General features: G+C 44.4%; 1 protein-coding gene across 5 annotated transcripts in view; it reads right to left on the bottom strand.

Moving 5' to 3' along the window:
• kcnab1a (potassium voltage-gated channel subfamily A regulatory beta subunit 1a) overlaps positions 1 to 17939 on the bottom strand; it is an 80662-nt gene that overhangs the window by 41811 nt on the left and 20912 nt on the right. Inside the window, exon 1 of one of the 5 annotated variants that reach the window (XM_042063939.1) lies at positions 10624 to 11245. The exons of the other annotated variants lie outside the window; for them this stretch is intronic. Within the exon in view, the coding sequence (XP_041919873.1) occupies positions 10624 to 10835 (212 nt within the window). The 5' untranslated portion in view covers positions 10836 to 11245. Of the gene's footprint in view, positions 1 to 10623; positions 11246 to 17939 lie in introns of those variants that run through there. 5 annotated transcript variants of the gene reach the window in all.

Raw genomic sequence — 17939 nt, 5'->3', positions numbered from 1 at the left:
ATTATTATTCATACACAGATTTTAATAAGTTATGTCCGGTTATGAGTTATCCTTGATTATCCTCAAGTTATACCACTCTACTGAGAATTTGTAATCAGAATGATCACTGCTGGAAAGAACTCCCTGAAAGGACAACTTGCTCAGTTTTATTGTGGTCTCTTAGGAGAAACAGTTGAGAAGCTGTTAATAATTGCACTAGCATTATACATACAATTCTGTGTGTGTCAGAACTGCATATTTACTGTAATATGCACATTTTTCTGAAAAATATTCTCTTATACCAATTTTATGTTTCTTATATGATGTAAAGAAATATTCCACTGGCTTAAGGAGCTGACTAAAACCATAGGAGAGCGTCTTTCCTCCATCTGAACAGATCCAGAGGTTTGGGGAGGATCATAGATGGTTGAAGAGGCATTTTGCTAGTGGCCTGGACAGTCTCTGGCTTTGCTGGCTTTCCTTACTGTGAGTGACTGACAATAAGAGATATCTTGTGTGAATGTGTTACTTTGGGTACTTATGTGCAGGGGCGTCACTAGACCTTATTCACTGGGGCACGTGCCTTAGTAAAAGTCTCCAGTGCCCCAGTAAAATTCTAGCGCGGCTCTAGCTGGAAACTGCATTCATGAGCGTATCTCCGTGCCTGCTTTAGTTATGACTCGAGCCTGTCACTTACCAGCCAATCAAAAAAACAAGGAAAAAAAGAAAGGGGCCATAATAGCCAATCAGGAAATAGCACCTCTGTAGTTGGGTAAGATTGAACGCAACAACCAATGAAAATCATTCACATGATTCTTCTTCCGAGTGTTTCGTTGTACACACACAAATACACAGTGGAAACCGCTTGGAGCTCATCACATCACTTTGAGCACAGAGTAAGTCGTCCCCTGTTTTGATGTTACAACAAATTCACAACTTGTTTGACAGAGAAAATGACACGCTGTTAGAGAATGTTGCCCACATAATTAGCATCTGTTTTTCAATGCTTAGCGTCATGTAGCCTAAATTTAGCAACAGTTTAAACTAATTACCAGGGGCCTGTACTACGAAGGGAGCTTAACCTACCCAGATGTAACCCAGGGTTACTTTGTTAAACCAGGGTTGACAAAACCTGGTTATCTTAAGTGGTGTTAATCGGTACTACAACGCTGATTATGAAGTTGATTTGTTGAGCCGGGGTTAACCTAATTGGAGTTTGTGCGCGTTCACATAAAAGGGGCGGGTTGCAGCGCAAGTCACCACTTTCAATGATGACGCGATCACCTTATTTTACGGATGAGGAATGCACAATTATTATGACAAGTTATGAGGAATTAAAACCCACTCTACGACAAAAATCAAATACGTCAAATACGTCCTGTGAACATTTCAGATGCAACACCGTTGCCAAACGCACATGGCAGCAGGTGAAAATGAAACACAAAAACATTATTCAGAATAGTACAGTAGGTTTATCTAGTTATAGCTTGCATTAATATTTCTTAATTATGAAAACATGTAGGCCTAGCTTATAGCCTTCACTTGGCCTCTGTTTTACAGCTAACAAGAAAAAGGTGTCTTTGAACACTACTGTAGGAGAAAAGGCACCAGAGTGTTTTACAGAAGCAGAGGAGTTGGCCATCGCAAATAATAGTGGAAGGCCGATTATGGAGGAGGTTGAGGGAGGCATTCGGTCGGATTCTGGTGCTGTGGAAATGTGTAGCCTTTATGTGCAGGGTAGGCTACTACAGTAATATGACATTCAATTCAACAAGTTTGTTAAAATGGTGATTTTTATTTATTAGGCCTACTGTAGGCTATTTATTTTAGGCTATTCTTGCTCAGATGTTCAGCATACTGTAGGCCTATGTCCTATTTATTTTCGGACATACAGTATTCTTGCATCACCGATGGAATACATGAATGTCCACGTACGGGCATTGCTATGAGACGTCTTCCTAGAGATCATCTGACAAAGATAACGAATTCCCTTGGCTGACAATTTATATCTTCATAGAGAATATCGTCCGGGTAGGCTATATATATTTTCTGGCAGTCTCTAAAACCCCTCGCCCTGCGAAGAGAGTCCCTCACGATTTGCGCTCCAATGTCGTATGGATCATCCAGGTACGCCGACATGTCTCGGGAGAAATTGTTAGTGGAGGGGTGGTACTTATAAAGGGTGTGGTTAACGGAAACCTTGGGTTAACCAAGAACATAACCTGGTCGGAGCAGGTTTGAGATGCAGCGTAAATTGCCATGGCAGCATACCTCGGTTAAAACCTATCCAACTTTCGTAGTACGGGTTAATCGGGAACTTACGCCACACGTGATCAAGTTACTCTCGAAGTTACCCAGATAAGCCAGTAACCCCGCTTCGTAGTACAGGCCCCAGTTTGTGCCCTCTCCCTCACACACACACTCACACCATGCGTAGGCTGCATACACACATGCGGACAGTTAATAATGATTTATACATACAGCCTACTGTAGAGAAAGTCCTGTAAAGTAGCCTATACTGTTTGTGAAGCTGTCCTACTGTAAAACTAAACATAGCCTTCTAAAAAATAAGTTTGTTGCATTTGCAAATGTAGCCTACAGTAATCTACACAGAATCAGATTCTGATTATTAGGCTACATTTGCAAATCATCACCAAGTCAGGATGAAGGCTTTAGGCTATTTAAGCTACAACAAAGAACTGCAGTATTGCAAGGATGACTATAGGACCCTTGCCTGGGAGGGAAGTATATCTCAATTTTCACTAAAAATAAGCTTCCCTTGTGTTAATAGGAAAGCCTATTACATTCATGCAGTGAGTATAGGCCTGCTTATGCCTATGTGTTTGGATGTTGCTGGATAGTGGCTGCTACAACAATTGAGGGAGAGAGTGCTTGAGGAGGAGGAGAAGGAGAGGAAGGTCGAAGAGAAGGAGAAGAGAGGGGAGAAAGAGCACAGGCTGGGCAGTCCAGTACCAGGCAGGGGGAGGAAGAGGAGGAGAGAGACAGGCAAGCCATTTATTTCATATTGCGCGCACATTTATTTATTTTATTTTTGTTTATGTTTTGGGAGTTAGGGGCCTGTGCCAGCAAGGCTCTAGGTCTAGAATCGCCCCTGCTTATGTGTACATTTAAAGAAAGACAGATAATGTGTGGAATGACTGTGGGAAGTGTGCTTGCTTGAGAAAAATGCACTTAGTTAACAAAGACAAAACCAAATGTGTCATTATGCTGATTTCAAATATTTCCTATATATGCACACTACATGCACCTTTCAAATATTTTAAATAACCTGTCACATTGTGATATGTATGGAATAACGAGTGCCGAGGTGTCCTGTTATACGGAATTAATGGACGAGGGCCAGAGGCAAGAACTACTTCAGAGTTGTCACCCGGTTGCCATAGGCAATAGTCATGCCTTTATAGCATCTAAAGGAAACAAGCGGTTCCGTTTAAAAAGAAGCCGACTTGTTCAGTTTAACTTTCTTTGGCCCTAACAGTGATAGCATGAGTTACCTTGTTTACAGTTGATTACATTGTTCCAAAGCCTGCTTTCAGGCTCAACCATCGTCCTACGGTTGTTGTAGTTACCATTCATAAGCATTGATATGGAACGGTGATGGAACTTTTTTAACATAGGCCCAGAGCCTTATAGATATGAATATGTGTAGGACAATGCAGCATCTACTTATCTATGGTCTCGTTATTCAGAATTAATAGCCACCCCATCAGCCAACCAGAAAAGAGTATTTTTTCTCTCTGGTTGATAACTAGTAATGACATTCTGTTTTTTTTTTTTTTTTCATTTTTGTAAACAGTATGATATTAGAGTGGAATGGAGATTGCTACTGGTACTGGAGACAGATGCATTAAATAGGAAAAACTGAAATAAACATTTTTGACAAAGATTTCTTGTGGGATTATTTATAGGCCTATTTAATTTGCTGACTATAAGGAAAATAATTCTGCTTTTCTCTACTGGAATACTTTGCCTCTCAATTGTCTTTGCCTTATTGATTCAAGAGATCTAGGCTAGTCTCTCCCTGCTAGGCTAGTCTCTCCCTGAACACTGAAAATCATAACTGGCTAGTTATAGCGATCACATCGGGCCAATTTGAAATATCCAGTATGTACTGTTTCATTTCCATGCACTGTGGTAGTTGAGCAGGTATCACCAGGGCTCTCATCCAGATATGTAATCACATATTTGCACTCATCGGTCTATTTTAGAATTACATAAACTCTTCTCTTTCACTGTGTGCTTAGCCCCCTGACCCCCACTTTTCCTCCAAGAATTGTACTGTTAGTAGAAATGCAGCGCAGCCATTGTTGTATTCTGAGCTATAGCTTACACTTTCCCCAAGGGGCCAATTATCTTAGTGGCAGGAGAATGAAGCATTGCTCGTCGCTCATCGTTTCTTTTTTTTTTTTCAAGGACCGCAGAGGCATCCTGCCAAAACCCTACGTCAACATCTGACGAAAACGCACAAGCTGGTGCAACTCTGTGGAATCTCAAACATCAGTTTCACTACTAGAAGCCTCCTCTGGTGAACACAGCTGGAACATCAAAACATCTGCAAACTAATTAAATGTGAGCTCCATGGTGTGGTGGGCAGCCATGGCCATGGGGGGGGGGGGGGGGGGTTGAGGGTATCGCAGCTCCTTGCTTAGCTCCTGCGGTAGCCTTCCTGTCCTACCACAAATATGAACACCATCAATATGAACACCATCAATACAAATAACTAAAAGCTGTAATTAAAATCACATTTTAATAACACTGCTATGTAATTAAAATAATGTCTTCAACTATGTGATTTGTGGATGGTGTTGAGATGGTAGTTGAAATCCAGGCAATTGGTGATATTCAATTAGGGAATTGACAACAGTAATTTAAACATTACTACAGTGTCCTGCCCTTTTTAATCACTGATGCAGCTCCATCTCTAGATGTGCTACTGCCAGGGTGCTCGTTCAGCACTGCACAGCACAACACACCCCCCTGTCTGGCACTCATCCTGGCTGCCAGACCTCAGAGAGCCAGAGCTCATCACCGCTGTGGATCCTTAATAAAAGAGACCATTCTAATAAAATTAGCCCTTTGAGTGATACCTCAGCCGTTTTGTCTCAACCTAGTGAACTGTGAATAGTTTATACTGCTCAGTGCGAAAGCCAGAAGCTCTTGGCACTGTAAATCTTGATTATGGTTGCTTTTGTGCAGAGCCAGTGCTTCCTATTTTTCGTTTTTGTGAATGTTGCTGCCATGCTGTTGCTTTTATGCATACATATAGTTGGCTATATTAAGTGGGAGCAATTTCTGTGTTATGATGAAAGAGATGTTTTTTTTATAGGTATCATTAGTGTGTGTGTGTGTGTGTGTGTGTGTGTGTGTGTGTGTGTGTGTGTGTGTGTGTGTGAGAGAGAGAGAAAGAGAGAGAGAGAGGCTGTTTGTGTGTGTATTTGCATGTAGGTGTATGTGTGTTTATGTGTTTCACCAACTGTTGTATTTGTGCATATGTGGTATTTCTGCTCTGCATTGCTGCAGTGCCTCGCAGCGGTCATGGTGAAAGAATCCTGTAACACTGGTCACTTACAAAAACATACAGTGTACATACATATGCACACCCCCAGAGACCAACAAAAGGAATTACCTTGAGTGATAAAAATGTCCAAAGAATGAAATAGCAGATGGCTAATCAGATGGCTAATCATTGTTCTTTGCTCTCTCTCTCTCCCTCTCCTTTTCTCTCACACACATTCAGAGGCTACTTTATTAATAGAATTGGTCTTGCATGAAGATGCCCCCCCACACACACACCACCACCACCTTTTTCCCGTGTTTCCACACCTAGAGTATGTGCTGCTGCTGCTGCTGACTGGATTTGATTACTTTAATTCATTTAGAATGACATTAATTTTTTTCTTCTGAACTTTCATATTTTCCCATGATTCCTGTGTGATATGCATCATTTATTATAGCCTTCCAGCAGTGTTTCTATTGTATAAAGCACTTAATTTTCAGCACAATTCAGGTACATATTCAACTACACACTGCAATACAGAACCATTTGCAACTTAATAACCATTTGAATGTAAATTTCAAAGAATTCCAATTATTCCCATCAAGCTTTTTTCACACACCACTACTCTTTCAATCACTATATCCACCAGGTTTAGTCATTCATTTACATGTCCTACTGGTGTCACATTTACAAACATCATTACTTCTGGAGCTCCAATCAATATGATTAATACAACCCATCCATCAAAACCCCCTGGCAGAGGCTGTAAAAAAGATACAGACCGTCCGAATTATTCCCCTACGACAATCACAAGTTATCAGTTCGGAACTTGTTGGCACAACTAAAGAAGCACATGGTGGACTAGGTACTATTATTTTGGAGCTTTTACTCCGAATAACTTAAAATACAGGACTGTCCCAGGGACTTTACAGTTCATTCTACCATGGTAAACAGTGTCCTTTTAGTTTGGCGTTTGGCTTCAGAATTTGAGTCTGATACTGCCCCATTGGGACGTGATTATGGGGTGTGTTTCAACTAATAGAGGGGGGGAATTGCCTCTGCACTCAATTGGATCAGTAGTGCGTTTCTAGAAAGTGTAGTTGGCTAACTTCCATCGCAACCTTTGTAGTTCGATCCATCGTTCTTGGATTTGGTGTTTCTAGAAAGGGTACTTTGAACTCTCAATCACAAAAGTTTGGTGGTTTGAAGTACTGCCCCTGAGCAGTCGCACTTGTGTCGTTCCTTCGTAGTTCCGGTTGGTGATGTCATCAGGAACCAGGGTCGGTACTGATTGGCCTTTTCTGAAGTACCAACCCTGGTTCCCTTCCCCAAGTAGAGACCCACGGGAAATTCACTTTGCGCGAGCAGAAATGAACTTCGAGAGAGCTGAGTGATTTTCGAGTGGCTGTTTGTGCACGCTGGTCAGATTCCTCCTGGCTCGCAGCATTTTTTTCCTCGCTCGGTAAACAGTTTCCTCTGAGTGCGCCAGCATTAATCACTTTTGGTTTAAATTAGAAAAACGTCGACACAGACATAGGCTGTGGCAGAGAATTTCTAGGAGGTGGGGTATTACACATGTTGCCACTGTTTCTACCAATGATGTATTACTGCATCATGAACAATGTTGTTGGTACTGTTAACATTGTTTTCTGGTCATTTTTTTAAAGTTATTGCGCTGTCAATATCTTCTACAACATGTGATAGCGAAATCTAAGCCCACATTTATACGTAGCAGGGTAGACTATTCGGAAAAACGGATATTCCCCTCCTTGGTTTTTTTTTTATTTTTATTTTTTATATATTTTTGGGGCTTTTTTTTGCCTTTATTTGGACAGGACAGTGAAGAGTGAGACAGGAAGCAAGTGGGAGAGAGCATGCTCCGATTATGTGATAGATGAGGCACTGTTGCTCATCTGTCCATCATCTTATAAACCCCGTTCAGACAATTTGATTGGTCCGAACAGCTCTGGTTCGGGCATAGTTGCTCCTCATTGGAACAATTCCAGACCGAACGTCCCGACCTCAAATGTTGTGGGCGGGGATATGTTCGGCTGGCTTCCAGGCTAGTATCCTTTAAGTTCAGAATGACTTTAGAATGGCTAATTTGAAGTGCTTGACGTTCTTTAGTCATCACACTTCTTGTTGACCTTTCTTTCAGTTTCGTCTCCATGGAGGGCCCTTTGCTCAGCCTGATCTGTAGATGTCTCTAAAGGTCAACAGTGACATGTGAGATGTTTCATTGTAAATAGGAAAAAACATCTCTTATGAAAACGGAAAGGCAGTTTTCCAGATGAAAACTGCTGACAGGCTTTTTCCATTAGGAGCCATTAGAGTGTGGCATGATGAAAGCATGCTTATCACTTTGCTCTTTACCCTAATATGGCATGATGCTCCCGATGGAGGGCCATGTCCACAGGAGCCAATTAGGCTGCCATGTGTTTGACCTTTCCCAGCGTTGGGCCGCGGATGGGAGGCAGTCAGGGGGTGCTGTCATGGGCTGTGACTCGTGATGTGACTTCATATGGACTCAGTGATTAGTCAAATGTACAGTATGAAGCACAACACAAGAGTCCATGCAATACATACAGCAACTCCATCTCATCTCAACAACATCAGTTGTTCAACTTTCAACTGCCATCAATGTGGGGAAAGTATCGATTCATAGTTGGGTATGTGTAGTTTCTAGTAGTGTGTGGGTGTGTGTGTGTGTGTGTGTGGGTGTGTGTGTTTGTGTGTGAGTGTGTGTGTGATATCTGTCTAGTCATCCATATGTGCAGGTCTTTTAGCATGTATGTATGTAACTGGAGGAGCGCAGTAAGGTTGGAGCACTTGGGAGAACAGAGCACCCAGTCAGCACAGACAATGGGCTGTGGACAGGCCTGACGAGTGAATCACTGAATTTGGCGTAACACTACACTAGCCGCTCCAGCCGGGCTCCTGCGCAACACACTGCATCCTCCTGCACATTTAATGGGCTTTTGACAGCCTGTCAGAGGGCCAGCACTCCCCATCTTCACAAAAGGAAGGGTTCAGATCAGTCAGTCATCAGACTTGGTCTGACATGGAGGTTGGGCTCTCTCCCTTTTCACCCACATTCTCCTCTGCAATGCACTAAAAACAAGCGCAGGTCATTTCTGACAACCGCCGGCCGTTCGCCACTTCAGCCCAAAAGGGATTAATTGCTCAAAACACAAGAATGTGTCTAGGCAGTCTGTCAAATGGCCCGAGAGCAGGTTCTTCATTTTTCTGCCTCTCCTGTGCTTGTCAGATCTGACAGGCGTAGTCCCCAGCCACCAGGCCTACGGAGGCCCCTCTAATGTGGGAGGAGGGAGATGGGACCAAAGGTGTCCACTCAGTCACTGTCTAGAGTACGGAATCCAATTTCAAATACTAAATGACACCAACTCTAATCTGTGAGCATTCAAGAGTCGAGCTGTGATAATTGATGATTCTTTCAGCAGATACACATCTACACACACACACACGCACACACACACACTCTCCCTCTCTCTCTCTCTCTCTCTCTCTCTCTCACACACACACACACACACTCTCTCTCTCACACACACACACACACACACACATGTTTAAAGACCATGGATTTCACATATTGGCAAAATCTGTGCAGCTGTCATGAGGAAATGAAACAATGTTGAAATGAGATGCGATTACTAACAGCCCCCTGTCATGTCTCCATCAGGGGTGGGCTGCATGCACACAACTGTCTCTCCTGCACAGATATACTGTACCTTCATGGAAATGAACTCAAGATCTATGTTTACCAGGCTACACTTCATGAATTGCACAACTGCATCTCTACCCAGGGATGTTTATGCGATGAGAATGATAAAGAAATGTAAATTGCTCATATGTAATTCTCAGCATCACACACAGCACCATCACAAAAGACCCTAAAAATCCTTTCGCACTCACAGAGAAAACACATCATAAAATTGAACTTTCCTCTGAAGTGGTAAATATGAATTATTATCATGTCACAAACGATGATGAAGTCAGTGTCACTTTCAGATGTATTATGCATTACCTGCACATTTTTCCTAAGTACTCCTGGCTTTCTAAAGGAAAGCAGTCTGATCTACAGTTACAGGGACTTGGATCTAAACGATTGCTGAATGCCGAACTGAACCATATGAACCTGAAATATGTGTGACATGAGTGTGGCAGGTTTGTGTATGCTACAAGCCTAGAATCTCACTGCTACAGTGGACAGTGTTACAGTCATTTGCTTTCAAGGGAGTCATCACAAAGCCAGATCTCTTTCTCTCTTTTTCTCTCACACACTCACACGCACATGCACACACACACACACACACACACACACACACACACATGCGTGCAAATAATAGGGCATCTCCCAAACGGTGATGCAGACTGAAAGGGAGATAAGCATGAGGTGTTACCGTTGGCTTCAAGAGGCTTTAGAGGGGCTTAGGAGCAGCCCTGGAGAGAATTAAACACATCCAGCGCACGCTGAAGCACAAGGAGAGGACAAGGACCAATGCAGTGCCTCATTTCAAACTCTATCTCTCTCTCTCTCTCTCTCTTGCTCCTCACTCTTACACGCACATTACATGCTCTCCCTGTCTCATTCACTCTCTCTCACACACACACACACACACACACACACACGCACACACACACACACACACCCAGGCTAGGTAGAATCAAAAAGAGCTGTTCTGCACCAAACCCACCTCAAGTGTCACTGAGCTTTTGAGAACTTGTCCAAAAAGTCTGACTGCACAGCGCTTACAACAAAGACAGGCAAACATGGCTGTGCTGGGAAGGAGCTGAGACGTACACGTGCTGCTGGGATTCCTACTAAGAACAAGTGCATTCACACTTTCTCTGTCTGGAGATGAGCTCTCACAACAGTGACAGAACTGTGACAGATGTACTGTGCCTAGTGCTGGAACCCTGTCAAAGAAGCCTGATGGAGGATAGACTAGTAAAAACCAGCAAGCATGAAGCATGACATGATGAAGGAAGGACAGAAAGAGACTACGACGCACACAGAGAGCTGAGAGTATACAGATGTGGAGAGATGCAGGATGCTGGGGATGCTGCAGGTGAGGTGGCGAAGGGGGGGGGGGGGGGGGACGTACCGGTATTTCATGCCCGTGTGCTTGCCCGTCGACTCCTTGAGCGAGATGTGGTGGCGAGGGGCGAAGGAGCCGAAGCTCCGGGCGATGATGGCCACCGTGCGGAACTTGGCCCGCGCCGCGTTCACCACGTTGGGGCTGGTGGCGTTCTGCTTGCCGTGGTCGCCGTTGCGGCCCTTTAGGTTGTGGTCGGTGCAGGCGATGGACACCTGCATGGTGGCAGCAGGTGGAGGCTGGTGCGCTCGTGGTCAGAAAAAAGGACTGAAGGAGCGAGGAGAGTCCGGATGTCTTGTCTCCCAGCAGACTCACTTCTCCCGAAGGTGAAAAGTTGTCAAAGCAAGAGAAGCGTCAAGGAGAGGAAGACAGGCAAGCCAGGAGGAGAGGCTGTCCTAAATGCTAAATAGAAGCACAGACAAAGTTCCTTGGAGTGGTCCGGCTCTCGGTCAGTGCGTCCTCTGGGTATCTGTGAGTGTGTGAGCGCAAGTCAGTGAGAGAGGCAGAGAGAGTGAGGGTGGGAGAGTGTATGTGTTTGCATGTGTGTGTGTGTGCATGTGTGTGTGTGAGAGTGCAGGAGTCAGAGAGGATGTGAGCTGATGAGTAGCCAGGGCAACGACAAAAAGCTTGCGGTGGAGGAGGGGGGAGGGGGAGATGCGTGGGGTTGGGGGAGGGAGGGGAACACGCTCTGAATCGGCCACGAGGCACACTCCTGTACCAGCACGGCACATCAGCACATTCCAAGACTGCGGTTACACCTCTCCTCCTCTCCACCTCTCTCTCTCTCTCTCTACTCACTTTTGCGTTCCTAGTAGCCGATGTTAATGTGTCCCATTAATGTGTCTCTGCCCCAGATTCTCTGTTTACTTTCTCTCTCGCTCTCTCTGCTCCTCTTTGGCTTGTACTCCTCTCCCGTGGTCTCTCCTCCTCTCTCCTCCTCTCTTCTCCTCCTCTCTTCTCCTCCTCTCTGCTCCTCTCCTCTGCTCCTCTCTCCTGGTGATCTCAGCAGTGAAGCTCCAGCTCTGCCGCAGCGGCTCCAGGGTAGTGAGAGACAGTCAGCCGTCCAGTGCAGCTATAGCCCCTGCGTTCTCTCCTCTCTCTCTCTCTCTCTTCTTTCTTCTTTCTCTCTCCACTCTTCTCTCTCTCTCCACTCTTCTCTCTCTCACTCTCTCTTCTTTATTCTCACCGCTGTTTCCCTGTTTTGCTCTTATTCGCATGAGCTTTGTGTCTCTTGTGTGTCTCTCTGCAGCACTCTTTTTGTTTCCATCTGTCACTCTTCCCTTTCACTCACTCTCTCGCTCTCTCATTCTCTCTCTCTCTCTCTCTCTCTCTCTCTCTCGTGTGCGCACTCTCACTCTCGCTTTCCGTCCCCACACTGCTAAGTATCTAGTGAATCTGTGTTGCAGGCGCAGTGCATCTGTTCACTCCAGCCCATCGCACACACTTACACAAATGACTGCACACGCGGGTGCACACAAACATGCACACGCACACATACACATTTACGCACTGACACATACACACTCACACATACACACATACACACTCACACACACACACACACACACACAATCATACACACTGACACATATACACTGACACATACACACTTACACACATTTCTCCCACAGCAGTAGAGATAGATACAGCACTAGGGGAAAAGGAAGTTAAGTGATAGGCTCCATTGATTCCTGGCAAATACAATTTTTGTAAACACCAATTGAGGTATCCCAAAACACCTGCTTCAGTGAAATGAAAAAATTAACCATGCAGTTCTGAGGCTTTGTGTCAAGGGATTAACAGAGTGATAAACAAAGTCTACAGCAACAGAATACATGTTTCATAAATCCTGCACTGCAGCACAAAACAGTTTAGAAAATTCTAGACATTTTAGACAGCTAGATATAGTAGATGCACCCCATCTATGCCCATGCACAGTTTGAAAGTATGTGGGCATCAGGGCACAGATGTATTTTCACTTGTCTGTGTGTTTGCATTGGCGAGCTTTGGTAAATGTCAGCATTGTGGTGCCACTGCTTGTTTGGGGAGATCATAAAGGCTACAGTGTGCAAGCGCTCTGGGACGGCTGACCTTTACGCTCACATTTACACCTCCCAACAAGAACTTCACAAAACACACAAAGCCCTCCCACCAGTCGCCTGATGCTAACACCCCAACGCAGGCACTACCGTCCCCTTCATCCTTGCCTTTCCCGTTTCAATCCTCTCGATATTGATGTGAGAGAATGGACTAGTGGAGAAGGAGATTAAGGGAGAGAGAGAAAGAGAGATGGTTGTATTCAATCTATTGAGTATGAGTGGGATTGAGTGCCTCTGCAAGAACCCCTGGGACTCCTGTGCAGATTAGACCCATACCCCTCAGATGTGAATGGAGGGAGAGGGGTGGGGGCTGTATGTTTGCATTTCTGTCAAAAGTATATCTGTATAGCTAAGAGATCGGACAGAACAGAAGAGAAAGAGAGATCGGTCTCACTGAGCCTTACAGTAAATCATAAGTATCACAGCTTGGCTTTGTTTAAGATCTTCAGTATCTCCAATAGATATCTCCAATTGATTTTCCCAATTGCAATTGTGATGAGTGGGACTGAATTAAATTGATGTGGTGCTCCTATGCCTGTTACTCAACCCCCACACACTCTTCATCTTCAGTTCAAGGAAGGCAGCTGCTGACAATCTTCCAAGAGTCCCATTAGGACTCTTAAGGTGAGAGGAAGCCATAAATTAATTCCAAATCAATACAACAGCAACAACTTTATGGACCCCATCATGATGACACTTTAACAACACATAAACTCTGATCGATTTTTATTACTTTTTTATTTCTTCTAGCTTCTGGTTCTAGACGTGAAGGAGACAAAGGAAGCCAGAAGGAAAACCCAAATGTACAGTTCATCAGAGGTTTAGCCACAATTGCCATAATGCAGCTAATGCATGGTGCTGGTATGATAAGAACACTGATCTGTTCAGTTTGTTGTACTACTGTCTTTGGTGGGTAGTTAGCTTGGTTACAGTTGATTCCACTGTTGCTAAGCGTGCTTGCTCATTCAACCGTTTGCTATGGTTGTTGTAGTTACCATTCAAAAGAGCATTGATATGGAACGGTGATTAAACTTTTTTTTTACCAGATCTACTTCAAAGGTATCCTGATATACAGAGTAAATAGCTCCCTGATAGCCAATCAGAAAGTAGTATCTCTTGTCTCTGGAAGATAAAACTGACATTCAAAGAACAACATGCAATGGTTTGTTTGTTTCATTGCTTTCCAATAGTCCCTCACAAAGCTGTACACAAAGATGTCCTCTCCTGCACGTGTAGTGCCAACACTGGAGCTGAATGGAGGACTAATGAGAACGTGGAGAGGCAGAGAGCGAAGAATGGAGAGTCTGGCTTTAGTATTCATCCCCACCACCCACACCAGGGAGGAGAAACACAACTGGAGCCCATGTGTTAGTCACTGAGATCTGCCTCCTGCCCACCACCACTGCTGTACTGATGCAGAGGAGCAGCAGTGACACAGACCCCCCTCCCCTCCAACCCCTCCCTTGCTCTCATGCCCTTTGCACAAAAACCCATCTACACCGAGCCCACACACAGAAAAAAAGTAGAAGAAAAAAAGATCTGCTCCTGAAATGTAGTGGAAACAAGGCCATGTATAATAGGGATAGTCTATCAAGATCAATACAGATATTTCGGAACTCCCGCTGTTACCACCGGTTCTGTATTTCCGCCGTCTTGCGTGTATGTGTAACCTGCGTCGTGTTGAACCTGCGCGATTCAGCCCTGCACACGCCCGGACTCGAACCCGCGAACAGCAGCACCTCGGATCGGGAGGCGAGGGCGCTAACAATTGAGCCAATAGCCCAGGCTACTAGCTCGCATGCCAGCAGCACTCGAGGCGTCGGGGAGTGAGGTTTACCACTGTTCCACAAGCACAGCTAAGCTAGCTGGCATCCGTCACATATGTGTCACTTAATATCCATTTCTATACAAACCAAGACGGCGGACTCCTAAAGAAACGCAACCACCCACACCATAGGTGTATCTAAATTACCAAAAATGACATTTTACCGTGACTCGAAGAGCTGTAAACAGTGTTGTAAGACTGCGTGTACACAACCATTTGGAGCTCCATTGGAATTTTAATTTCATGACGAAAATTCTCGGTCTAACCGTTCATGTGCGTTCGTTGAAACGGCGTAAATAGGTGACCCGTCAGGCCAGCACTATAACTCCGAGCATGGTAAACAAAATCGGATATTTCAGGCAGTAAATGCTCCCGTTAAGAACCAAACCAGATTTTGTTCAAATCTACTCATATGGCTACTGAAAAAGGTTCATTTAGCAAATGTTATTTTGAAGTGTTAAAAAACATCATTGTTTTAGAATTTCTGAACAAAAGTGGTGATAATTGGGGGTGTTACGATTGGTCCCTTAGAGCTCACACAGTACCAGTATAATACTTCTTTCCACTGAAACAGAGTGAAAAACAAAATGGAACTATGATATACAATCACAGAATGTTATGTGGGCATACGATCAGCATCAACATGCACATTTTACACTACGGCAAAAAGTGTACAATGCCATACAATAGAATGTTAACATAACATTCACAATGGCATAACATAACATAATGGCATAAAAAAGTATACAATGCCATACAATAGAATGTTAACATAACATTCACAATGGCATAACATAACATAATTGCAGCATTATAGTGTAACTGGGTTTTTGGCTGTGTTGCTCAGTCAAAAGTGCTGTTGTCCTGCACACGCTGCTGTCACAATGACAATGCATGAAATGAGCAGGACCAGAGCCGGTGGCCTGGAGCTCCACTCACAGCTCTCTCTCTCTCTCTCTCTCTCTCTCTCTCTCTCTCTCTCTCCCTCTCTCTCTCCCTCTCTCTCTCTCTCCCTCTCTCTCTCTCTCTCCCTATCCCTCTTTCCATGCCTCCCTCTCTGCCTCTCCTTTTCCCCTGTGTCAGGGACATGTCAGTGTAAGACTGCATCACTCTGCACGTGTGGCCCACAGCCTCGCTCTGGACCCATGTCACGCCTCTGGTGGCCATGCGAGTGGACAGGCATCCCAGGCCCGTAAAACACACAGGTGCCAGCCGGCCGAGGTCTGCTCAGCCGCCGAGAAACGGAGCTAACAGCACTGAGGGATCGGAGGGGCCCCAGAAGAGCCCATTTCAAAGCATGCAGCGAGGGAGGGACTATGGATATTTACAGCTAGCTCACAGTGTGTGCATGATTAGCACAAGAGAGATCAGTGAGGACACAGCAATCTGGAATGTTACCTTGACAGAGGACACACTGAACATATGGGATGGACTAGAGAGTGGGCAGTTGAGGATGAAAATGTCCATCATCACCCTGCTACTGACCAGAAGCAGTGGAGTGGCACGGATGCTTAGGGGTATAACTGGAGACTGAAGCCTGGCAGCGTGAGTATGTAAATGTCATAACGTGAAAGGTCACAGAAAGAAGTCAGAGTTGGCTAATGGGTTTTTATGCATCATGGACACAAGCTAAAGGAATAGGTTTCCTGCTCACATAGGGACCTTCTATCAGGTTAGGTGGTAGGTGTGTAGTTAAAAGGAACACCATCTCCTGTCAAAGCTGAGTGTTCATTCTATTCAACTGAAGACCTTTGTAGATTTGTGTGGTTGTGCAATGCTGTCCTTGCATCCTCTTCAGAAACAGCAATAGCAACGTCCTTGGACATCTTTTCAGTAGCATCACATGGCAGCTAACCTAAGGTTCCCCATGACTATAAGATAATGACCCCCTGCTTCCTTCATTGTGACCCAGCTACAGACAAGGAGCACAGCCATGTATTGGTCCCTTCTTCAAATGAAGCCAAAGAAGTAAAATATCAAGGATGGTTTCCATGTTTCCTTTTGTCCCCCATACTGTATGTAACCAACAAACACAAATGGATTCTGTCCACTGAGAGCATAACACACATTCTGTGATGCTAATTATATTAATAGCACTAGTAACATGAATGCTGTCAGACTCCAGGAAATGCATCTCCCACAAGGATACACCAGCAGTGGCCTGGTGGTCTCAGTCTAGTGAGAACTTACATGTTCAGATCCCATCAGCACCATGTGACCTGAAGGTGCACAGAGCACAGAGGTAAGGACAATGAGACCTCCCCAAAGGCTTTCTGCCTGTCAGTGACAGATAGCCCACAGAAGGAAGTCCTCTGGTGTCATTGGGCCTGGCCTTGCCCTAAGTGTATGGTACAGGATTCTTAAATGGATACTGAGCAGGTTCATCTGCCGGTCACTATAGAGTCCAAAGCAGGGGAGCTCTCACAGGGTTTGTATTTGTAAACTCAGCCGAACACAAAACGAAGCTTCACATATCTTAACTCTTTGGGAACAACAGCTTGTGGGATACATAAAGTCTTATGTGCCATTTAAAAGGGACCTCCCTGGTTTTATTGTGTGCTTGATTGGTTGTTGATTGTTCAGTTAATGTAGCTATGGGGAGCGAGCCAGATGACACAAACAGCAGGTGACTGTGGCCAATGTTTTCTGCAATCATTTCATAACGAGGAGAGCCCCTGATTGTTTTTCATTAGCAAGTATTTTCTAAATCCTCTGAGGATGCAGAGTGAGGATGCTGGGATTAGTATAAGGCGTTTGTCGGATAATCTGTGTGTGTGAAGTTGAATTACTGTAATTTGGCTACTCTGTTGACACTGTTGTGTGATGGAGAGACCCAGGAAAGGCTGATGGAAGAAGCAAAGGGACTGTAGCCTTGTAACACTTTCTCATGCACTCCCATTAACAGTAAACAAAGATGCAACATTTTCAATACACTGAAAAGAGAAGGCTGCTTTGTCAAAAGAATTCTGGATTGGATTATATAGGAGATTGACTTTTTACCTTGAAGTTAACGGCAGTCTTTAGATAGATAGATAGATAGATAGATAGATAGATAGATAGATAGATAGATAGATACTTTATTGATCCCCAGGGGAAATTCAAGATGCTTCCTTCATTTAAGGCACTACTTTGTGTGAATGCACAAATAACAGATAACAGACCGGGAGACCCCCTAACCTTATCACAGAAATTGCTATGGAAACCATGGCTACAGAGAGAAAAACACATATTTACTGTCAGCAAAGACCCAGTGTCACTTCTGCACAAACTGTTCTTCAAAATGTCTATTCACCCAGGCTGGACCTTGTTTCTCCTGGTTTCATGAAATAACATTTCTCTCTGCGCTGTTACTGATTCTCTCATCTCTCCGTATTGCTTTTGATACCACTAAGACCATACCC

Source organism: Alosa sapidissima, chromosome 15 (genome assembly GCF_018492685.1).
Source record: "Alosa sapidissima isolate fAloSap1 chromosome 15, fAloSap1.pri, whole genome shotgun sequence".
Taxonomy (NCBI): domain Eukaryota; kingdom Metazoa; phylum Chordata; class Actinopteri; order Clupeiformes; family Clupeidae; genus Alosa; species Alosa sapidissima.
The sequence above is the reverse complement of the archived record's forward strand: the minus strand, read 5'-3'. Positions and strand labels throughout refer to the sequence as shown.